At 36.4% G+C, this 25,032-nt stretch overlaps 2 protein-coding genes and 3 long non-coding RNA genes across 11 annotated transcripts in view; 4 read left to right on the forward strand and 1 right to left on the reverse strand.

Annotated features, from left to right (window-relative positions):
• The first annotated feature begins 2,195 nt into the window (after positions 1-2,195).
• LOC116159235 lies at positions 2,196-3,840 on the forward strand. Its single transcript, XM_031472179.1, has 2 exons — positions 2,196-2,716; positions 3,442-3,840. The coding sequence occupies exons 1-2, from the start codon at positions 2,393-2,395 to the stop codon at positions 3,838-3,840; spliced, it is 723 nt and encodes a 240-aa protein (XP_031328039.1). The 5' UTR covers positions 2,196-2,392.
• A 6,543-nt stretch (positions 3,841-10,383) lies between these two features.
• LOC116160101 lies at positions 10,384-11,652 on the forward strand. Its single transcript, XR_004143135.1, has 3 exons — positions 10,384-10,564; positions 10,610-11,018; positions 11,086-11,652. It is a non-coding gene; the product is annotated as an uncharacterized LOC116160101 (long non-coding RNA).
• Positions 11,653-12,134: 482 nt separating this feature from the next.
• Positions 12,135-25,032, reverse strand: part of LOC116160095 (fatty acid 2-hydroxylase) — a 96,057-nt gene continuing 83,159 nt past the window's right edge. For 5 of the 7 annotated variants that reach the window (XM_031473234.1, XM_031473238.1, XM_031473236.1 and 2 more), the window contains exons 2-7: positions 18,568-18,813; positions 17,890-18,115; positions 17,594-17,757; positions 12,670-12,802; positions 12,497-12,616; positions 12,135-12,337 (exon numbers count right to left, since the gene is read on the reverse strand). In XM_031473234.1, the coding sequence (XP_031329094.1) occupies positions 12,231-12,337; positions 12,497-12,616; positions 12,670-12,802; positions 17,594-17,757; positions 17,890-18,115; positions 18,568-18,804 (987 nt within the window). In that variant the 5' untranslated portion in view covers positions 18,805-18,813 and the 3' untranslated portion in view covers positions 12,135-12,230. Of the gene's footprint in view, positions 12,338-12,496; positions 12,617-12,669; positions 12,803-17,593; positions 17,758-17,889; positions 18,116-18,567; positions 18,814-18,860; positions 18,891-25,032 lie in introns of those variants that run through there. The other 2 variants (XM_031473240.1, XM_031473237.1) reach the window with 2 other exon arrangements.
• On the forward strand, positions 13,557-16,253 carry LOC116160100. Its single transcript, XR_004143134.1, has 3 exons — positions 13,557-14,012; positions 14,084-14,179; positions 14,628-16,253. It is a non-coding gene; the product is annotated as an uncharacterized LOC116160100 (long non-coding RNA).
• On the forward strand, positions 18,004-21,001 carry LOC116160099. Its single transcript, XR_004143133.1, has 4 exons — positions 18,004-18,137; positions 18,236-18,301; positions 19,489-19,565; positions 19,617-21,001. It is a non-coding gene; the product is annotated as an uncharacterized LOC116160099 (long non-coding RNA).

Genomic DNA, 25,032 nt, shown 5'->3' on the forward strand with positions numbered 1-25,032 from the left:
CTGTTGAAAAGGATTAGATCTTCTCCACTCAGCTAATCCTTTTTTCCATGCAACTTTTTAAGGTTTGAAACTCGAAACATCTGCAGGTTGCAGTATTCTAGTAGCGTTAGGATATAACGCTATTAATAGTATTTTACATTATTAGCCAGGTAAGTGAGTTTTTACTGGCGATAGGAGAAGTTGACTGGCGAGCCGTGAGGCGTCGTCCAGCAACTATCTTCCTCGTCCCGAAAACTGACATTTTTTGTACTAATGAAACAAATAACTATTTAATTAATTGAGAACTCTCTAAAAACAAAAACAAAACAATATGGGACGCCTGTCGTAGTTGGCGAGAACGCGGCCATGCCTTCTGCCACGACTTTGGCTCGTAGGGAAACAACTGCCCTCGAATAATATAAGTGGCGTTACACCTTGGTATTTTCTTGATTGGAGGTAGATACCCTGCACGCTTACCAGCAGGAACTTTATGGTACATGCAGTTTATGCAAGAGTCTACATATTTTTGAACAAATTTTCGCATTTTAGGAAACCAAAAACTACTAGAAATCCTCTCGTAGGTTTTGTCGAAAGCGAAGTGCCCAATATCACCGTGGTTGTATCTAAGTATTTGCCATGGACATGCTTTCGGTAAAACAGCACGGTTTCCATGTTCAGTGTGTTTGTAGACTATACCCTTTCTTAAGTCGTAATCGTTAAAAATGGCTATGTTACTATTTCTTTCTCCTGATTGTAGTATTCTTTTTATACTGCTTATATCTTTATCTTGTTTTTGCGTAGCCAAAATCCAATCGTTTTCACTTATTACGGTCTAGGACATTTTGGCGCGGCCACTTCGGCGCCGCCACTTTGGCGCGGCCGCTTTGGCGCGGCCGCTTTGGCGCCGGGACAGTTTGGCGCCGGGACATTTTGGCGCCGGGACACTTTGGCGCCGGGACATTTTGGCACCGGGACACTTTGGCGCCGGGACATTTTGGCACCGAGGCAGTTTGGCGCCAGAAATTTATACACATATAAAAACCTAATCGTTATTGATGATATACAATTAGATGAAATTTACCTGACACACAAATAGTTTACTTACTTCTGTTATGACCGTTTGCACCGACAAAGCTTAGCTTAAGCGTCGTTAAAAACCCACGGCGACCATTGTCGCAACGGGTTGCCATGGATTTTAATCTATGCTTATGCTAAGCTCCGCTTAAATTTGCCGGTGCAAACGGCCAAGGGACATAAGTTCTTTAAGATATACACCACCGTAGGTAATAAATGTGTCAAAATAAGCAGAAGGTGCACATTTCTGGTATTGTTAAATATTCTATTGTTTACTTGCCGACAAATAAAAATATTTACACCATTAGGACCGACTGTGGTAATTAGGAAAAACCAGAGACTTGCTATAACTAGACTGCGCTTAACGTATCTAAGGTGTTGTCGACACAGTATGCCACACACAATGCACTGCGGGGCAAAATCGCTGAGATGATTTATGCAATATAATGAAATAAGCTGTTATTTTAGATGTTCCGTTCATTAATCATTCTCGTGATTAGCTCGAATTAGTGAACAGATAAATTTCTGTTGAGAATAAACCAATAAACTTAGGTTAACTTGTGCGTATCAACATTTACTCTGTCGATAAATTTTTAAATAATATGCTGATTTTCCACGAATAAAAGTTTAAAGGGAGGATTGTTGTACGGATCAAACGATGCATTAAAAATTTGCCAAATTGCTGAAAATGTGTTCAGGTTATTCATTCAATCCACACCACACCGCGTTGTAAACAAAATGGTTATCAGCAGTCTTAGAAAAATAAATAACAGTTACAGTTACAATTTGGGTTTTTGGATAGGCATTATATTGAATCAAAATCCGCTAAATAATCATATCTTACTACTTACATCTTTAGTTTTAAGAGTATATTTTCCCATACGTGTTCACCACCAAAATACACATATAAATCAAATTAGGACTAGAGTAAGGCAGTTATATACCAATTTAGTTCAAATAAAATACCAACAAATTCGATTAAAATAGTTAACAGCTATATGTTATCTTTTTTTGCTACTAAAATTTAGAATAAACATGGCTAAAGCAAGCTGCAGGACGTACGTCTGCCCCGCGATGAACAGTTGGTTGCCTATCGTATCTTGACAACAGGCGTTTATAGTAAAATCTACGTTACGCGCGGTCTAGTTATAACAAGTCTCTGGGAAAAACCTGTATTACCTATACTGACTCATTCTTAAACCTACCCTGATTATCTGCCTTAGTTTCCCGTTCGACTCTGTTTGCAACTTTTGTGTGTTCCTTGTAGCAGTTGTAGAATACTGTCGATTGATCTCCTCAGGTTCTTTTTAAACTCTTTTTTGTTTTGTGATAATTAGACATGAATCGCGAGCGCGAAATTATATCAGTACGCGGGAGAAACAAATTTGTGTCTGACGGTTTTTCATACACATTTGATAAGCTAAGTAAAGACGGCCTAACATCATTTTGGAGGTGCACCAATAAAGATGAATGTAAGGCGAGATTACATACAAGGAACAACGAGGTGGTTAAATTGCTCAATGTACATAATCACGATGCTTCTGCGTCAAGCATTGAAGCAGCTGAAATTGTTACCCGTATCAAGGCACGTGCTGTGAACACCCAAGAATGTACTTCACAAGTTATCAACGAGTGCATCACCGGAATATCTCAAGCAGCAATGGTAGGTTTTGTTTTTAAATGTTAGTGTAAGACGCCCATTACACTAATCAAAGAAAAAATATAAAACCCTACCGAAACTATTTGTTAGTCAAATTTAAACGCATTAGGTACAGTATATAAGGACATACATTTTTTTAAATTGTAAATGTGCCTGCTGTGAGTAAATATGGATTTTTATCTTGAAAAATTTGAAAGAAGTTTTTTCTTTGATTAGTAAAAAATGGAATCACTTCATATATTTCTGTAAAGTTAAGTTTACGTATATATACAGAAAAGTGACAGAAGGTCTTTCGAAGTCCTTTATTTTGACATTTGATTTTTTAAAATCGGTCGTTCGTTTTGGAGAAAATTAGAAAAATTTTTACTTAAATAAATCGACCGATTTTAAAAAATCAAACGTCAAAAGAAAGGACTTCGAAAGACCTTTCAAACAAGCTCTCACTCGATACCACTTGTCATTTAAAATTTGTAAGGGAATGACCCTGAGGGACAAAGGCTGAAAGGGGGTGAAGTAGTTTTTTGTTAAAAAGTTGTCCCCCTAGACAAATCTTTTGACGTGTCTCGGAGTTTTTTCTTTTAATCAGTGGTTTTCGATAAATCCGTGGTGGGAAGTTTTAAAATGAACACCCGTATGCAATTACAATCATGCACTTTCAAATGCATAAAAATCCTAAGCCATGATATTAATTATTAGCTGTTTTGTAATACAACACTCGTGCATTCTAGGCTTCTCTTCCACAACTGGGAGCTCTCAAGAAAACTGTAAGACGCAAGAGAAATGAAGTTAATGCAGCCCCTCCAGCACCACTGAATTTGCAAACGCTACAAATTCCAGATGAATTCAAAATGTATGCATTTGACAATGGAATAGAAGAAAATTTTTTGTTATATGACAGTGGACCGGAAGAAATGAGGATATTGATTTTTGGTCGTCGACAGAATTTACACATTTTACGTAGCAGTGATACCTTCTATGGCGACGGCACCTTCAAAACAGCTCCACATTTGTTTTCGCAAATTTATACTATACTTGGACGACTTCATGGTGGAGTGCATCCAATCATATATGCCCTTTTGCCAAATAAACAGGGCGCTACGTACGTGAGATTGTTTCTCGAGCATTAATAGAATTAGAGCCCAACTTTCAACCTCGATCGTATTCCTGCGATTTTGAAGCAGCCGCCATTACTGCATTTCAAGGATGCTTTCCCGATGCAAATATATTCGGTTGCTATTACCACCTAACTCACAACGTAAAGAAAAAAATTTGTGAATTAGGATTGATTCAAAACTACAATAATGATGCTAATTTCTCCTTGCGCGCAAAAATGGTACCCGCGTTGGCCTTTGTTCCAATAAACGACCTGGAAAACGCCCTTGATGCTATTTCGGAAGCTCTTCCCGATGATTTGCAACCCTTGGTAGATTGGTTTGAGGACAATTACATCGGTCGCAGAAATCGTAGAGGGCTTGGCAGGCGTCCAGCCCTGTTCGGACCAGAGACATGGAATCTGCATCAAAGAGTGTTAGACGGCGAAGATCGTACGAACAATTACGCCGAAGCAGCGCACCGTAGGCTTACAATAGAATTGGGAATGGAGCATCCAACCATTTGGAAATTCATTGTTGCCTTAAGAAAAATTCAGATTGCAAGGGACGTTCGCTATGAACAACTCCTTGCTGGTCATCAACCATCACCAAAAAAACGCAAATATAGGGAAATTGATAACCGTATTTCCAGACTTATTTTAAACTACAATAATGATAATATACTTGAATTTCTGCGTGGGATTGCGCACAATTATGAATTACATTAAGTTTTTTGTAACATATATTTATGTAGGTACATATGTTTATTCGTGATAATTAAATAGGTACCTTTTGCGTGCAAAATGACTAGCCACTTTCCTTTAGTAGCTTATTCCTTGTTATAAGTTGCTTTTATTTGCTGTGCATAGCAGTGATATCTGGAGGTCGTTTATAGTTACTATGTCTTAAATGGATTAAATGTGCCTATTCTGGGGCAGATATGAATCATGCTATTGTTTTGTTTGGACAGGCGATATACCTACTAAACATCAACAAATAACTGAAGAGCACTTTCTACTTCAAAGGCGATTACTTGCATTATTATGAAAGTAAAAGAAAGTCCAAAAGGAAAAAGTTTTGCACACTTTCAACCAGTAGCGTAGGAATAATCTTCATATCCACCTCATTGTGCACATTGTGCAATGCCGAGTGCTAAACATTCATGCTGCCTAAATGTCTCCCTCACAACCCACATGTTTCTGCGCCAAAGTGTCCCCGCGCCGAAGTGTCCCGGCGCCGAGGTGTCCCGGCGCCGAGGTGTCCCAGCGCCGAAGTGTCCCGGCGCCAAAGGAGCCGCGCCCAAGTGGCCGCGCCAAAGAGGCCGCGCCAAACTGTCCGGGTCCGACTTATTAAGACAGCATAAATACCATCTAGTGCAATCCACTACGGGATTTCTACTCAACGCGTTGATATGAGACATACTTGACCCAGGACGATGGACTACTTCGAACTGATATTCCTGCAAATCCAGGATCCATCTACCTATACGACGCGACGGTTTAAATCTTTTTTTGAAATGGCACCCTTCACAGCTGAACAATCTGTACTAATTTTAAAATTTATTCCAATCAAATAGTGTCTAAATCGTTGTACAGATTTTACTTCAGCAAGAGCCTCTAATTTAAAACAGTGATAGCGCTGTTCTGTAGGTGATGCAGTCTTGCTGTAATATCCTACAACTTTGTCTTTGCCATTTTCAGTTTGCACTAGCATCCCTGCTAACCCAACTCGGCTGGCCTCAGTATAAAGAATGGTCTCCTTAGTGTTGTCAAATACAGTCAAAATTGATGACTTAGTCAAGAAGTTTTTTAGAGATAGAAACGCTTGTTGTTGGGCTTGGTCCCAAATACAAGCGAAATTTTTAGCGGTTTTGATTTCTGGACAAATTGTGGTATAAATTTTCTGAAGTGTCCAACTAGACCCAAAAATTTCCTTATTTTATGCATATCTTTTGGCACTGGACATTTTTCTATAACCTCTAACTTTGCCGTACTTGGTGCAATTTGACCATATTTAATTACATATCCCAAATATTCGATTTCTTCGGATAGAAAAATTATAATGTTTTTTTGTTAACTTTTTAATAAGATACATTTATTTAGATTCAAATACTTGTGAAGTGAACTCCACTTTTGTTAATACCGTCCAATATTCGTTGGATGAAGTATAACTTACCTATCTATAATATTTACGGAAAGTTTCTTTTTTTCTAGGAGATGTTTTAAATCAAGAAACAGAAGACTGCAACATACAAACATATGGTAAGTTATAAAAAAAACTTTGTAAATAACTTATCATCAACAGGGAACACATACTTTTTTTCACACTCATACTCATAAATATACCGTCAGATAATTGCAATGATCCCTACCCTTAGATTCCATTTATTTGTTTTCAATACAAAATCTCAATTTACGCTTCCATAATCTTTTTAGCAAAATGTGCTTGATGAAAGATTTGACTGATCTTTCACAAATCATTTTTTTTTTTTTTTTCTCTCTTCCAGATCAACCCAGACCTACCGGAGGAAGCGTCTACTGCACTGGTAATTGGCATTCCTCTTAAGGTAAGTCTTCTGCCATATATCTATATTTCTGTATATATATTTATTTCTTTCAGATATTTTATTACATCCGTGTATTTTACAGGATTGTTTAGTACCCCTAAGGATATATTATATTTATGTCTATAGGTATCTAGTTTAATGCAATCGTTCATAATATGTTGCACCGTCAGGGTTTCCCCGCACTGGGCACATTTTTTATTTCTCTTTCCCAATAGGAGGTGACTATGGGTTAATCTAGTATGTCCAATTCTCAGTCTTGTTATTGCAATCTGATCTTTTCTTTTAATTTGCCATTTGGTACACCTCTTCCCCTCTAACTGTGGGTGGATTACTCTAAGGTGTGTTTCCTTTGTCGACCATACTTCCTGCCATTTTACAACGAAATCCTTGTTTATTTCTTTTAAAAGAAAATCGGTGACCTTTTTCCTATCAATTTCCGGTGTTTCTTCTTCCCACAGGTTTCCATCTAATTTTCCATAATCGCGTATTTCTTTATTCAATTTCACAATTGCCGGTATAGTTCTGGTCTGTTGCCATTCGTATCTGGGTTGTAGTATGGGGTTTTTGATAACTTCAAATAAGAAATGGGATGGTTGTGCAAGTACCTTTACCGCATACCTAAGGTGTTGCTGCTTGAATCTCAAGTAAATGGGTAACGAATTATTTTCGACATTAAGGCTGTCTATTGGTGATGTGCGGTATGCCCCCGTTATTAATAGCATGGCTTTGTTCCACACCCCTTCTATACTTTTAAGTTGGGATCTGGCCGCCGATGTGTATACCACCGACCCATATTCCAACTTACTCCTAATGAAGGCGTTGACTACCTTTGTGAGCGTTTCTTCACAAATCATATTTTGTAAATCCTTGTTTTGGCTCTGTAGTGCGTATACAGTCAATTCCAACGAATTTGATACAACGTTAAGCTAAAATTATTATTAAATGGAATTTTTTTGCCTAAATAGAAATCCAATAAAATGAGCTAATTTGTCGCAATGTGATCAAAATAGCCAATCAAATTCGTATTATACTGAAAAGCGCTTTAGGGGACAGAGAAACGATGCCCCTGACAGTTTCTATATTTCAAAATGTCACGATGTGGAAGTGCGGATTGCGATGATATAAACGAGTTAAAGCAAATATAGGTACCTACTGTATAATTGTGTGAAATCGATTTGCAAAAAAATTTCCGACGAATACCCCTCCAACAGTGATAATTCTGAAATAATTTTATAACAAATTCCGCAAACATGTTGCTTATAGTAAATCCAGTAACCTTCCGACGCCGCGGAGGGCGGTTACTAAGCAACATATGCTTTCGATATTTGCCAAAATTATTTCACAATGGGGGTTTACAGTATAGTTGAATTCCGCAGTTCTAATTTAATAAGCGGGTACCTGAAACTATAAAACATATTTAAAAATAGAGGCTGATTAGCAAGAAAATAATGAACATGTGCGGTTTTAAAGGTTTATTCAAAACGATATGATTGTGACTCTGACTCTGTGACGTAATAAGCCCGACCAATCAGCTCCTAGAACCATTCAGATGACATAACGACTTGGCAATATTGCAGGAGAATGGCATTTATAACTTGCGTCATCTGTCACAGGTACTACTAAAAACACAGCTTTTCAATAATTTATTTTGGGTTTATTTTACTCGCAAATAAAAACTGAGGACATACGGGTCTTTTTATTTTTAATGTACTTTGTGGATCAGAAATAAAAAATGAAGGCGGGATGACCACTGTCCTTGGGATATTAGTTCTGATACTAATCTGATAACATTTTCCATTTATTATTGGAGTTATATACAGGGTGAGTTTTTTTTCACTTCTACTATAGGGATCTCGTAAACCGTAAGAGATACAGAGTCGGTTAAATGGGCAAAGATATGCAGAATTGTATGCTGATTAATTTTCCCATTCAAAGTTTCTTGTTGCTCTGAGCACAAATAAAGAAGTTATTGGCAAAAAACCGAAAGATTCAGTTTTTTTGCCCATTTAACCGACTTCGTATCTCTTACGGTTTAAAAGATCCCTGCAGTGGAAGTGAAAAAAAACTCACCCTGTATATATAAGGAAGATTAGTTAACTAACCAATTAAAATGAAAGTTAAAGTGTTTCTATCCTTTCATTTGCTTTAACCCTAGATGGTGTAACCTTACTTTGGTGGTTATATATGCTGACCGTGCTCGAAGGTTCGAAAGCTGGAATCGTGGGTTACCTATTGTTACTTATTCGTTGTTTGGTGGGCGCCAACCTGTCTTATTTTAAATTGCCCAACGACAGGTAGTCGGACAATATTGATAAACATATATGCATAAATTGATTAATTTATTTAAACAGGTAAGTATTAAATTGAATGCTCAATGCAGCGGATGAATGATCATTCACGTTTGCAATCGTTACTAATCTAGCATACACAAATTATTGGCAACAAACACAAATAACATTAACAATTAAATCCCAACAAAGGTAACGATAGATTAATTTCATTAAGGCTGGGAATTCATAAAATCATCGCTGTTTACAGATTTGGTTAACTTTCAAACCTTTGAGCAGCGCAGGTGGAATTATGGCGGCTACGTTCCTTCTTATCGCAATGGACACGATTTTCTTTAGTTACTTTGCAGGTGATATAATATTTTGCGTCCTATCAGCATCAGGAGCTGACTACGTACATCAAATTCCAACACTTAGGATTGAGAGCCCTAAAATGTAACACATTATCAAAATAATGTGCTTTTTATTGTCTGCTGTAATCTGTGCTGGAATAATTATTGTGGAAAATGTAAGAACCAAAAACCTAAAATTATTTACGTTTATTAAATATATTTTACTTTCAGCAACTTACGTTTTGTTTTCAGTCACGCAACCCCACTGACTTAAATAAGTCTCTCAAACTAAATTTGTTTTAACTATAATAATTCAGAACGTCTCTACGATTATAACAAGACCGCCATATACCTTCTCCCATTCCTCAAAAATGGTCTGTTTATCCCGCCGCGTATCGCGTGCATGCGCTATACGACTGCATTAAAAGTTTAAATTTAAATTAATTTTAATAATTTTACAATATTTTGGAACGCTACAATGGAATGAAGTATGTATAGTATTTTGCCCAACTCATTGCAATTTAACACATTTTTTAATTACGAGTATGTATAACAGTTAACTAATAAACTTTTTCAGAACTAAATACAGCAGAAAACTGGAGGAATAAGAACGCTACAAGAAAAAAAGTTAAAACGAACAATCTATGGAACACCATGCCCGGAAATCCAGTATGTTACTGACAATAAAAGAATTGAAATCAGTTTAATAAAAAATGGGAATATAGTGAATCAAACTCATCCCCACGTACGGAACTGCGCATGCGCAAACCTAAATTTTGAAACTAATGTTAGATTTTGTTTGTTCTAAGCGCCTAAGTATCACATTTCACTTAAATGCTTCCGAAATAAATAGAAAAGTTGGCACTGCACATGCGCAAAACCAAATTTTGAAACTGGCGTTTGATTTTCCCTCGGATTTTCCTTTATTCCAAGATGTATCAAATTTCATTCAAATACCTTTGTAAGAAAAAAAGTTTGCAATTCGGTTTATAAATGATCGAGATGCGAAACGGGCACTGTGGATTTTGAATCGATTCGACTCAACTTTTGGCATTGCGTATTATATGGAAAGGCTATGCCCATATTGAATTTCATGCAATTCAGTTCATAACTAACGGAGATGTAAAAGCGATCGGAGATTTCTAAACAAAGTTATCGTTCACACAGATAAAGGGACAGACGGACAGACCAACAGACAGACGACAGACAATACAACATTATAAATGATCTCTAGGATCGTTAATAAACGGCAAAAGGGTAAAATTATGGAATATGTAAAAAACGGTTTGTTGGTTTTTTTACAATAACTTTTTCAGCAATAAACGCAGAAAAAATTCCTTCCTTGGTGCAAGCCTCGACACCATAACGAACCAAATAGCGAAAAAAGTAGAACAATAGCTCTTAAGATAAAGAACTAGTAGCATCTCATCTTTTTTTTATTTTGGAAATGCGCTAAAAAAGAACCGTTTTCTGCTAGAGCGAAAAAAGGTACCAGACAGCCGATTCGTCTTGGGGGTTGGTTAACAATCCAAAAAACTACAAGTTTCCGGGAAAACGTTCGTCGATCGGAGCAGGTATCGTATGTATCGACTACATTTTACATAGTTCTGTGCTTTTAGGTGGTCAAGGCGTGGTTGTGGAGATCGATGATGCGAAGGGCAACGTTTTCGTTGTTTCAGTGTCTCCGATCGAATTGCAGACACCCTGCTACAAGTACCTTACACAGGCACCTCGTTGTAGTCCTTGTTGGACGGCTGTAAGTCGACAAGGGAAACCCATTGCTTTAATGAAATGTATTACTATTTAATAAACTACTGGTTCAAATATTTTGTAATTTACTATTTGTTAAATAGGGGTTCTGAAACCGAAGAGGCCTCTCCGGTTTGATAAAATAATGAGAAATACAACTGGCAATTAACTAATTCGTATATCATTAGATTCTCAGATAGATTTTTCGATTGGTGTTATTATAAACCCTCTAAGTCAACATGTTAATTGCATATGTAGGGTTTTGGAATATGCAATCCGGTATGTCACATCACATGCTTTGTAAAAATAAAGATTTTGTAAAATAAAACTCTTACTTTTGTTTCAGGGAACACATATATCAAAATTCGAGTGGTTAAGGGTTAATTTACAGTTTCTGGCGCCCTGTCTGCATCTAAATCTTTTTGCCGACCCAACCCACGATGAAGTCGCAGCGAATGCTTGCACAAAATGGAGCTTTTGTATTTGCCGCCGATTTTCCGGAGACTAACCACTGGACCAAAATCGTTATCTTATGGCGCCCGAGCATCTCGACCATTTAGAAGACAACAATAATTCTAATATTATAACTGTATCTTATGTTGTTTTATATCTAGCTAATACATGCAATAAATAAACATAAACACATATATAGGCGCGCCTCAGATTGTGTGTGCCACTGTAAGTAAAAACAAAACTACCAAATCTAAATAAATACCATGACGAAAAACAAAGTAAAAGTTTTTATTATTTAACATTATAAATTACTGTAAAACAATTTGTACTGCAAATCTAACAATTTAAAAATGATTTTATAAAAGCTTTAACATTACGCGTAACAGACAATATAAAAATTTAATATCAACACATTTAGACTAGCTCACATCAAGACTCGAAAGAATACAGCCAAACCCAAATTGATTAATAGTAATAATACTGAATTTTGTAAATGACTGTAGTAGATTATGGGTGTTGACCAACTTCTGGAGGCGATAGGTGAATAACAACTCAAGACGCAACGGTTTAGTATTACTTGCATAGCAAAAGACTGTAGAATGAATTCCCCCCAAAAGTTGAAACTACGCTTTAAACACTACCACCTTCTGAAATTTGACCCGTTGTATTTTGTGGGATGGTACAAATAAATTCAGTAGTATTACATACCACTTGATCGCTCCGGCAGATTCTCACTTGCTGCCAGAGCGAAAATGTAAAAACGACCTCGTAAAAAATGCAAGAAATACTATGGTTTTTCGACACCTGGCAAACAATTTGTAAGCTCGTAAGTACTACTATGATTACACAGCGTTTAGTACACAAATATAGCAAAGCTATTATTAAGACATCAAGCCTTCTCACTTATGCATAGATGTACGAAAACCAAAAACAAAACGTAGGAACGCTCTATGTTAAGTTTAATAATACGAAACGATATAAAAATATAATTAAACAACGTCGCAAACTAGCTGGCGGATACGAACACAACAACGAAGGTTAGCTTGTTTTAATCGGTTTTCCCCACTTGATTCCAAACGCTAATTTTCTTAAAAGTATTAATGTTCCGAAAATTCTGTCCCAGAACAGGTTGCTGATCCCAAAACCTACAAGAGATCAATAAGTACACAAAAACTTGCTAGTAAATCCATCAGAGCGCAGAAGTTGACCATTTAAGGAATATGAAATGTTATTGTATGGCATCAATCAAAAAGGGAAATGGAATTGAAATTCGGCGCTCTTATTTGACGCCGTCGAAAATGTACCTTTATCGTGACGAGCGAAGTGGTGTTGATTGTGATGACGTTTCATAGTGTAGAGGATCGTCCCTTCTTCTGGTGCTCCATAGTGTAAGTAAAAATGAATCATATCATAAATGACGTAACCTGTAAAACGATATATCAGTTTTCCTAGAAAATTTCATAAATTTTATCCGCACCTAATAGCCCACCTCCAAATACCAATAGTTTAATTGATGATGGAAGTACTAACTTCAGTACATTGTATGATACGGCGCCGATAAGTGCTGCGGGGGCAGGTGGGAAAACCAGTCTCGTCGAATCGAAAGGCACCTATAAAACTTTTATTACTAAAGTGATGGAACTCTTAAAATGTCTATTCCTAGCAGCTAACAACTTTAAAAATATTCTTAATATGATGGTAACAGAATGTTGTGTGCACGTTTTCAGAGCACTAGGAATGCCAATGGAATTTTTTCATAATTTAATAATAGGTTTTATGCTCCAATCGACCTTGAGACCTTTAGCTCAAAGTTGTGGAATTTCACAACCACAATTGCCACGTTAATAATTAAATCACGCAAGCATTGAGTACGAAACATTTGATGTAATCCCTGACGATGTAAATATCCAGGTGGATTAAGCCTGTTCTAAACGTCCAGTTTTATGATGTTAACGTCCTTGTACAGGGTGTAAATCGAAAAGTGGAACATAGGCGTTTAACATGGGAAATTACTTTTTCTTTGCGCAAACGTTTCCTAATTATTTTACGCAAAAATACTTCAAATAAAAGTTATAGAGATATAAATTCTGCATCTAAATCATGTGAAACGATTATTCTACCTCTTCTTGTACGCGAAAAAATTAATTATAAAGATTCTGTTTTCACGAGTTTTTAGTCCAAGTAGCCATGGACTATGTTTTTCTTTTATCATAGTCCATGACTAAAAACTCGTGAAAACAGAATCTTTATAATTAATTTCTTCGCGTACAAGAAGAGGTAGAATAATCGTTTCACATGATTTACATGCAGAATTTGAAGTATTTTTGAGTAAAATAATTAGGAAACGTTTGCGCAAAAAGTAATTTCCCATGTTAAACGCCTGTTCCACTTTTCGATTTACACCCTGTACAAAGAGAGGGAAAGACTGATATGTATCGTATTATGACTCTTACCGGTGTATTCATTTAACATTAATTAGCCAAATCTTAGTGAGGTTTTAGTTACCGCAATAATTGTCGATCTACTAGAAACAAAAATGTTCTGTCGATTGGTAATTGGAAATCCGTAACTATCAGTAAGTAATTTTATTTGCATTTCAAAGTTTATCTACAAATCGCCAGTATCGTAAATTTGGATTGTCGAAATCGGAACCCCTTGTACAGAATCAGATGTCCCCTAATATGAAATTTACTATTTTCCCATTAGTCAGGGTCGGTTTATCAGATTACCGTTAATCTGACAGTTTCCATGGAAAAAATTGGCTTTAGGAGGTTATCTATCAGATAAATTTAACGAACACATGAAAACCGGCCCCCAAAGGTAAGTATTTTACACGACTCTTGCATTTCTTTCCGCTAATTAATCATTTTGTCTTTAATTTTTTTCCACAGCTACCATTCGAGTGCAATGCCCATCCAGTGAATATTAACATACATTTGGCGCCCACAATCGCAGAACCCAAAGTTCATCGAAATCGAAACAGCTAGGTAATATACTTTATTTTATAGTAGATGTTAAATTGAATTACAGGTATTAGGTTAGAATGAGTATACGAAGTCGCTCTTTAACCGTGAGGGTAGATAAAGTAAAACATGATTATGCATTCTAATAGCATCTGTCGTTCTTATTTATATGGGACGCGGAACACGATATAAAAAGATGTTCAGAACATATTGCAGTGCTGTTTCTATGGAAACGACCGCGACGGCAGAACCTAAGCTTGTTATTTTTGACGATTAAATTCAGAATTGTCAGAAGCTTTATAATGATTTACATGGCTTCTGCTATAAAATAAAATGTTTTAACTGCTCTATTCGTGAATTAACATCTTTCACTTGATGGTTAAAATGTCCCTTTATCGTCTTATATAATAAATAACTATTAACTTACAGGTAAATCCGAAAGGTACAGATATTGATTTCTCTAACTTTTAAGTCCGCCAGGTTCAGAACCAGTTCCTTGAAATCGTACCTTTGTCGTCCGTTCGTTCGATGTAACTGAACGGTAGGTTCTAGAGCAGGGGTCGGGAAATTATGACATTTTAGAAAACACGCGGAGGAGCAGAGCGAAATATACTGTACCCATCTTACTCTAAATTTGCAGCCGAATATTTCCGACATAGTAAATACTCAATGTTAGTTTAATCATCAAATGTATACATGCAAAAATTCGTCTTAAGTGTTTCATTTAATAAATGTATTTTCACATACTGATTTTTTTATTAATTATTTGTTTAAACAAAACTTAGTGACACGCTTAAAGGTATTTTTTTAATTGGTTAAAAAAATGACACGTTGAAACTATGGTGGTGCCGACCCCTGTTCTAGAGGCTTGCAACTTGGTATATAGGTGTGATTGTGAATACATTGTTGCCAACCATGTCATACGAAATAAATGATCGCATGCAAACAGCTGTGTTTTGTAAAACTTTTATGTACAGAATTTCAATAGAGTGTCATTTTCACAGAATTACATATTTGGTACCATTACTGTGTGATATCATAACACATATGTCACGCATAGATTTGGGTGATCAAAAGACGGATTTTTTTGCTTACATTTTTTTGTATTTGTTTAACGGATTGTCATCAAGAAAAAGTAAAAAAATGAGTACTGTTTTATTCAACGGTCATAAGGCGTCCCAGTGCAAAGTACAAATTAGCCGTTGGTCAAACATTACACAATGGAGATGCGCAGCCTCGTCTAGCATTTTCTAGGTTTCTAGGTGATGTCTACGTCACAGCACAACGAAAACCGATACATTAACAGCCAAACGCTACTCGATTCTTTAAGAAACTTAATACCAGGTTTCCTAGACGATGTGGACTTGGCGACAAGAAAAACTTGATCTGCTACCAATACGATGGCGCACCACCATACAGCACCGTTCTGCCTCAGAATTTCAGAATAAATGGATTGGACGGAACGACGAGCTGTTGTCAATGTATTTGTCATGGGTAGCAGTTTGAATAGCGGGTGTGCTGCGGCGGGTAGGGAGTGAGGTTGATAGAGGCTCGAAGAGCCCAAAGAGCGTCTCCATTTTTCTTCTCTTCCACCCTAATCCAGCATTTATGTTCTGCTCTGTTCTTTCTACATTCCCATATCAGGTGGTGAATATTTTCGTCTTTATCTCTACATAGTCTGTATTTCTTTTCTTCTGGCTTGATGTTTTTCTTTCCCTCCCTTACCTATTTCGGAACCCTCCCCGTTATTAGCTACTTGTACCTTCTGTGTCCTCGTGAATCCTCGATTTTGTCTCTGCTGCTGCAGCTGTATATAGGTTTTTAAGTTGTTCCATCCCTTCCTCTATTTCTCTCCTTTCGACCTTAGCTGCTCCGTATCAGTTTCTTTCATAATATTTGTTCCCCCTAATTTCCTTTTGTGCTTATCCTTGTTGACAAACATTCTTTCACCAATCCACTTTCTCTCCTTTCCTGGAATCTTACAGCTATGCGCCCCAACGCTAACCTTATCTTTTTTCAATTCTTTCTCAGTACAGTCTGGCCAAATAAGAATGCGAGGTACTGTATCTGCGAACCTGTCCATCGTGGAGGCTTGCGGTAAAAAAAGTTATTACTAAAACGGCCACGAAAAAAACCTGGAAATTTTTTTTCTGAAATGGCCGCTAGGGAGCGTAACTGCAATCTGGAATCTAAAAAAGTGATTTTTCTGTGAATTCGGCTATATTAACCTAACAAAAAAATGTGCGGCCTTTGAAGACGACGATAATCTGAACCTTTTTTGTTTGATAATTTTTCCTGTATCTCTAAAAATGAAGTGGTGGTGAGGGCGGGGGGGGGTATTCAAAGGTTTCCGTAAAGAACATCCTATATCTTCGAAATGACTGAACCGATTTTAACAAACTCGGGTAAAAATGTTATTCTTTGGCTACAAATACTATTTGAAGTTTTGTTAGTTTCACATATCGCCGCTTGAGGGCTTTTTTCGACATTCCGACAGAAATGGTTAATTTTCTCAAAAAAATTAAATGCGTTGGTTCGATTTTTTTTCATGAAAAAGTAGCTAAATGATGCCTAAACAAGCTCGCGAAAACCGCATCTCGATATCTTGAGAGAGATATATATCTTCGAGTATATTTTTATATCTTCAAAGACCGTTAGGTTAATGTAGCGGAATTCACAGAAACATCAGTTTTTTAAATTCCAGATTGCAGTTACGCCCCTTAGCGGTCATTTCAGAAACTTAAAAATATTTTCCAGGTTTTGCTCGTGGCCGTTTTAGTAATAAATTTTTTACCGCAAGCCTCTACGATGGATAGATTCTCAGATACAGTACCTCGCATTCTTAGTTGCCCACCCTGTACATATAAACAATCGATTTTCTTCTTCTGAATCCTCTAACATCCTCTTCTCTTCTACATTTCTTTCTAACCTTTCATTCAACACCATCGCAATGATTCCCCTACAATTTCCCATACACCTCTTTTGTAAATCGCTACGATTACCCATTCCTTCCACTCTAGTAGGTAATCCACCATTCTATATGTTTATTCGTTTCCTCGGCTTCTCCTTGATACTATCTGTGGCGAAAATCCAATACCTCATTTCTTATTTGATGCCTTCCTGCCGCTTTCGCTTTCTTCAGTCTCTTAATAAAGTTCCAGTGCTGTATTTGTATTGATGTCCCACTCACACCAGCCATCTCTTCTCACAAGCGAACTAAACCTCCACATTCGAAACAATATTTACCTAACCAACAACTTCAAGAAATACTGCGTATTTTTTGCGCATCGGAATAATTTTTTCGTTGTTTCGCCATTTTTTTAACATTATTATTGTACTTTGTATGACATTTGGTAATACAAAACATTATAATGTCCAATCGGTAGCACATAGAAATTAATATTAGTTACAGAAACACTTGTTGGGTACTTAACTTACCTTGTGGTGTAATCCATGCATAGCAAAGTGTACATAAATCAATACTTGTGAAGATCCCGATGGTTCTATGTGAAACACCCATCGGTGCAGACAGTATTCAAAAAGAGTCCATATCAAAATTCCAAGGCACAAAAAGATTATAACAGGCACAATAGGACATGGATCTGAAAAGATGCATTCCAAATAACAAACAGCAGAAATTTCGAGGCTCGCGTACTGGACAATTTCCACAGATAGGTCAGTCACCAGCGCACGAAATTCTTGGACAAAAATAAAGCGTAACAGGATATACATACCTGATGTTACTTCTATATAGTGCAAACTACCACAATAAATCATGTAGGAAATAATGGGGGTCCAGACGAGTGGGACAACATACCAAGGTGTTATGCTAAGCCCCTCTATGAGAGGGTTCGCGAATAATCTTAATTTTCGATCAACAGGTGAAGTGACCCATTCCATATATCTACTTCCAAGGCTACCCACTTGGCAGAGCATTGGCTTGTTCCAATCAACTAGTTTCTGAAATAATAATATATAATAGGTTAGTACTTTAAACGGTAAGAAGTTTCGATTATTAATATATTAACGTTTAATGGAGTATGCACAAATTTTATTCTATTAATCTTCGTAATTTTTCAGGTAGGCACGATCAATCAACCCTTTGAGATTTTCCCAAGCCGAATTCAAATGGTGATAGTGACCAAGGTAAGGTTAATTTGTTGTTTGTTTTTGTTTCAGATTGATAGTGCACTGAATGGGGGACCAACATCACAAGAATTGCATTTTTACTAGGCATAAATACGGCATTAGCACTAAGTGTTGTTCCTTTCAGGCATGATTCATAAAACCGCTGTGGCAAATTACACCAAAAAAAAACCCTACAATGCAATGAAAATAAGCAAAGAGCACCACAAGATGATCCGTACTTTTTTTATGGAAGTAAATGAACTATTTTTACCAATAGAACTCACCTCTAAGTCTTCTTCGCCGTTGTTATTTTTTTCGTCACGCCCTCCAACTTTATATTCCCGTAACAAATAAAATGCTGATTTGGAATGATGAGTTTTCTCCATTTTGCTGACAACATCCTGATTTTTGGAAAATTCAACGTAATTACGCCCGCCTGGATGATTCTTGAGAAAGTCCACGACATTGTAATGGTTGCCATTGCTCTCGACTATTAAACTATTTTCTTCCATTTTATGCATTTCTCATCCCTAAAACAATAAACCTAGGTTAACATTCAACCTTGTTAAAGCGTTACAATTTACACGTCGATATAAGCGCAAAGATGATATATCGCACATCCGCTACAAGTTTGCATGTCTGTACACAATGTTATCCCATACGCTTAACTCACGAATTCCAGATCGATGATAAATGTATGTCACGAAGGACACACTCTACGTTGCACTCGTTTCTATTTTGAATAAACGATATAAAAACAAGAATGGCCATACGACAACAAAAATCAATTAAGAGTCGTTATAATACACATTTCATTTTCCTTTTTATGAGGGTTACAGAACTTTGTAAACAACTAAATAAACAATTTTAGCAATAACACGTCTATAAATATGAAAAAATATAATTCGTTCTTTTTCTGCCATAAACCAACTTATGCATTACAATTTACAAGACTTTCATAGTATGTATTACAGTACCAATTGACGGGAATCTTATTGCAGTGTTGTATGCAAATTAAGAGAATGAGACAAAGAAAGAGATTATAATGAACACAGATGAATCTTTAAAAGTTCAGTGACGACAAGTTGGATTTCCAGCTAAAGCGAAAACATGTTTTATTATCAACGTAAGCATTCGCGAATTGAAACTTTTCGACATGAACTTCAGTATGTTTGTGACTATTAATTATTTTTCTATTTTTTCAGAGACCCCAATATAATAGAATAAAACGATAGTCGCGAAAGGGCCGCCTTAAAGATCCTATTTTGTAGTCTCCAATAAGGTATGACAATATTATAATAATTACAGTGTACTAACTAATTGTTTATTACAGAAACATAGCTAAAAGAAGCGAAATACATCATGATAAGTTAAAAGATTGCAATGTAGAACTTGATTTTTTATTTTACAGGGGAAGAGGCCACCTATAAATATCTTTTTTTTAAATTAATTTGTTAATTTTGTAATTTTTTAGTTGAATGTTTCATTATTTTTTTAAATTTTATTTTAAGTTTTTTATTTAATACATTAGTGTATATGCGAGATTATTTGAATTTGCGGTATCCTTGCAAATGAATAGGAAGAGGAAGTATGTTTCCATGATCGACCTAACATGCTTAGATTTTTATTTGTGGGAGAGGATAAAAGATCTAGTCTTTCAAACAAGGCCAACTACAAGAGCGGATATGATCCTTTTCTCCTCTACCCAGCAGAGAATATCGAAAATCACGGCAGACAGTTTGAACATTTACGTTAGTTATAATTTTTGTTATTGTTTCTTTTATTATTTAATTTATATTTCTCTGATTTAAAGTTTCAATAATTTTGTGTAATTTAAAAACTTATATTGAGTGTTAGTTTTGAGTTGCCATCGTCTCATTCACTTCTTTGACGTAATTATCGCTTGTTATGTGTTCTTTTGTTTCCAAGGCAACTTGACAATTAATGTGAATGTGTGTATTTTCGCCATATTTTTGCTTAGGAAACAGATAATAGATAACTGGTACAGGTTTTTATTGACCACTCTGCACATGAACGCCCTGTATATAGAGGCGTTTTATCACATGAAGAACTCGTCGAAAGCATTGGTGATCGTTCTATGAGTTAGTTTCTACAGCCGTTTTGTCGTTTGTAATTTCCGGAATTTTCTTTTGAAACTAGTTTCTTCATAACGCTTTTGCATCCTTTCAATAGTTAAAATATTATTAGTTGTGAGCTTTGCTTTAACGTTCCGTTTAGTTTTTTTTCGGCCTTAAGTTCACCGCACCGTTTTTTGCAGCTAATTGCACGGTAATTTGTTTTTTTTTTCACTCCGTTAATTTTCTAAAGGTAAGCATTCTGTTCATTTTAAAGACAGGGGCAGGGGAGGATTATTTCGCTTTTCCAGAATGTTGTTGTGTGCTTTAGTTTTTGCTGTCAGATTAATTAACACGTGACCACCGCCATTTGCCCGTGTGTGCTTAAGTTTGCTTTTAGATTTTTTCGTCAGTGGCCGCAATTAATTGCTGGACTGCCGAATCCTGGAGTACCGGTCCTCCAACTCCGAGGCAACCGATATCGCAATCACCGCACCGTACCTTGACCCGAGGCAAGGTCGTTTCCGCCACCCTCTGGTGGCGCTTGAGTCTGTCCGTCAAACCAACACCGTTTGCACCAAATTGTTTAGTTTTTTAATAATCCCAAGTATTAGTTTTTTTTAATTTTTTTGCTTTAATTAAATTTCATTTTTTAATATTTCGTCTAATTTTTAGTGCATTTTTTAAGAATTAAAAAAAAATGCTATTGTTTGCGCTTTGTTCGTCCGTCCGTCCGGACCCATTTCTACCGTTTTAAACTACTGCTAGGGGAATGGTCCTAGAGTCCTGGAATTTTTTGCAGTAGGTAGCCTATACCTTGAAGGTGTGCCAGACGGCCATTAAATTTCGCTGTCTAAAAGGGGGGCCCCCACGAATTATTTCCTGAGATGCTGTTTTTGAAAGTAAAACGTGCATAACTTTTACATACGACAACCAATTGGTCTCAAATTTTGCATACGCATGCCTTTAGTGGTGTCCAAGGAAGGGAGATTGTGACGTTTGGAAGAAATACAACCATTGGGCATTTAAATAAAATTTGATACATTGCCAGTTGGAATAAAACCAAATTTAACACCAGTTTCAAAATTTGGTTTTGCGCATGCGCAGTGCAAACTTTCTTATTTATGGAAGAAATTTCGTAGGAGTGTTTTAAAAAAATGCGCTTTACCTGCACAAGGGTTGTGCACAATTTGTACTTGTTCTTATTATTTCAAAGCATCCGTTTGTGACGAACTTCCCCACAAAGTTCGTAGCACAACGCTACATGATGCAGACCGAACAAACAAACAGAAGGCTGGAATGATCGGTTTTCTCATCTCATTAATCAAAAACATCCCACAATATGGAAATTCATAATAAAATTACCTTCGGACCCAACAAAAATTGATCAACATCGATTAGAAAAATCAGCTATTAGTTTGTTCCCAAGGATTTCTTTTACTTGCTGAGTGGTAACAAGTATGTTAAACAACTGCATGGAATTTTCCGAACGGAATCCCTTAGCTTCTCACACTATGGCGCACAACTACGACGTCACGGACTCCTCATGGGGGGATTCAGATTCTCCAAACAAAAGAGCCCATAGAACGTGCTAACGGGAACTGTCCATTTCTAATCATTTAAGCTAGGGAAAATGAAAACGAAATTTGACATTTTCAGTTTTTCAGTGATATCTCAGTTATTTTCAAAAATGTCATAAGCGTTTTTTTTAATCATAAAAAGGGACCCATTTCACCTACACTGTATCTCTCACCGTTACGGAGATCCCAATGGTGAGCCATGAATTTGAAACACCCTGTACATAATGGAACTAGGAAAATTACTTGGAAGGCGTACGCCCCATCGTCAATTCTGCTATATAAAACTTTATTTGTTGTAAATGAAACATATTGTTACTCCGTAGCATTATTTTAAAAGCTTATGTTAGTTTGTTATGGTGTTTGATATGCACAAGATACCTTTGACTTATTTCATGCCCAAAGAAACTTTGTACACTAATAGCCCAAGATACATAAGAGAAAGGGATCGACATGTCCTATATACCTACTACTTGCCTAAGTCCTTATTGTTTATGATTATTTGTTATTGCAATGGTTATTTGCTGTTGGTGCCACTTGTTTTGCACAAAAAACGAGTTCGAAAAAAAACTAACGCCGCGTTATTAGTATTTTACCGAAATACTTAAATACCACTGAACTATAATTAAACTGGACGACGCGCTCCTTCGGCCAGCGCGATCCGAGAAAGAGGGCCACAAGGGGGATCTCTGTCCTACTCTCGCGCATACATAGGGCAGCCTATTTGATATGTTTTGAATTTATATTAATGATCAGTTTCCCAATGAATGACAGTGACAGAAATCCCCCTTGCACTATCTCTCTTAAAAGGTTTATTTTGGAACATTGGAACTGTTTATGTTTTGTACATGGGTATGAAATTACGATGTTCGTTTATGCAGAAAAGACAACGGTGTCGCATCAAGTGACCGTTCTCGGTCGCGATCGGTAGGTTAAGGAAAAGTCACGGATACTGTCGATACGGTACTTACTTAAAATCGGTTTGTTAATAATTCCAGTCTAGATTTTCTCATACCGGGCGATACTGAATTTACATGCGCACAATTTGTCCACAATTAAGTTTAAGGTCGATTCGCATATTATGGACCGGCAACGTCACGTAAATCTTGCTGCCAATTCACACTTTACGTCAATAGTTTCTTAGGTTGGTTGCGATTGGATTTTTTATGCTGGACCATCTGTTCTTATCATACCCAGATTAAATAGAAGAAAATTAGCATTAGCGTCACGTCAAAGACATGTTTGAAACTTATCTCGACGGTTCGTAACGGTGACGGTGCGTTCCGTTACGTCTCTATGTGAATGCGATCAGAAATTTATAATACAATATTTTTATGTGACGTTGCCGGTCGGTGACGTGACGTTGACGTTCCGTAAAATGCAAAATGCGCCGACATTCCATTTCAATGCAAAATTTAACCGAGTACTGTAAACAAACTAAATGACAACTCATGCTCAAACTTCTAAGACACTGATAAAAAAATGTCCTGTTAAAACATTCCATACATTTATTTAATTACATCTGTGATACTGCAGGATTTGATGATCTATTTACACAAAAATTAAATCAAGATTGTCTTGAAAATTGCATAAATCTGACGGCGATTCAGTTTTATAGAACATTTAGAAGTTTACAGTGTGTAAATTTACTTAACTCAGGTACAGGAAACTGTGAAGCCGATAGAGATCAACTGCTTTAAAAGTTGTCAAGACAATTCTGCACCTGAGATACAGGTACTGTCTAAACTAGTCTAAAGAAATCGGTAAAATTAATTGTTCTCAAAATGAGTCATTGCAAAAAAAATTATTAGATACGTGTGTCTTTTATACAAAGCACTCCTAGTTCAAGCGCTGAGAAGACGCTTTGGAGAATTACAAAATATGTTCCTTCAACGAGGTCCCAAAGTTGAGCCATATACTGGCTACATTTGAAAATAAGACTTATCCAGCTTGAATTTTGCAGCTTTACCAGGGAAAAGAAATGTGATTTGTTTTTCTGGAAGCACTAATATGTTATCAGACAACTGGTATAGAAATTAGAACGAAGCTCGGGAGGAAATGAGAGTGATCAAAACTACAGCGGCTATTATTCGACGAGAGATCAAGTCGAAAAACTATTGTCAGTTTCCAACAATTAAAGAAATTTGTTGAAAGTTGAACCGGTACCTGAAGTGCTCAATGTCTTGATCTCTGAAATCATACAGCTTACTTTTAATATACAAACACCGGAGAATCATCAAAGGACGAAACAAATTACTGAAAGGAAAAAAACACAATATGTCACAGCATTCACTAAAAACACTAGTGTTTACTCAATAGTCACAGTATAATGAGCGCCACACATCCAAGATTATTTTTGCGATGCATGTATTTTGTATGCATGTTTGTTAGGTATATTTTAGGAAAAAACATCCTTTTGCTACTTAACCATGAATTGTACGCCCTCTAACGGGAAACCTAGATACTTGAACCTAATTTCCAGCGATATCTCTTGGTCTCTTGTTAACAAAATGTTTTTCCGTAAGTTGTGCAATTAACTGTTCCATAGATACGGCATGTGACCTTTATTAATAGGACAACCTTTACATAGAGTGGCTAATAAGATGGAACCAAAGCTCTGTTGTCAAAGCGGTTTGATATAGCATAACAAGTGTTTATGGTGACATAACATCGAAATCGAAAACGCTGAAATTGATTTGGTACAAAAAATAGATACACTGTACACTCGTAACTTCAAAAATAAGCTGAAAGTTAGTGTTCAAACAATCTGCTTCTCGCGTGCGCTATTCCTGTATCATTCTTAGCTAATTGCTGTACAGAGGACCTCGACTTGTTTGATCACCACCGCGATCGTTAAAATGTATCGAATCATTAATAGGTCAGAGAATCAGAAACTCATCATCAATAAGGTACTATTATTAGAATGAAGTTGAATAATTATTAATTAATAATTACTAAAAATGTTTATTATAAGGAATACCGCTTTACTTGAAAACTAATTTGGCAAATAAGTCTTAAAATATTTTGTAGATTGATTTTTTAAATTATTGGTCTCTATTTTAAGTAGGTGGGGTTTTAGCCAAAGCTGTTCTACCAA

The sequence above is a fragment of the Photinus pyralis genome, unplaced genomic scaffold (assembly GCF_008802855.1).
Source record: "Photinus pyralis isolate 1611_PpyrPB1 unplaced genomic scaffold, Ppyr1.3 Ppyr1.4_LG1, whole genome shotgun sequence".
Classification (NCBI taxonomy): Eukaryota; Metazoa; Arthropoda; class Insecta; order Coleoptera; family Lampyridae; genus Photinus; species Photinus pyralis.

Excerpts from the sequence above, each read along its gene's own strand:
- LOC116159235 (XM_031472179.1), top strand. The coding sequence starts at position 2,393 with ATGAATCGCGAGCGCGAAATTATATCAGTACGCGGGAGAAACAAATTT. Across the intron at positions 2,717-3,441 it reads GAATATCTCAAGCAGCAATG|GCTTCTCTTCCACAACTGGG; the intron begins GTAGGTTTTGTT and ends CGTGCATTCTAG.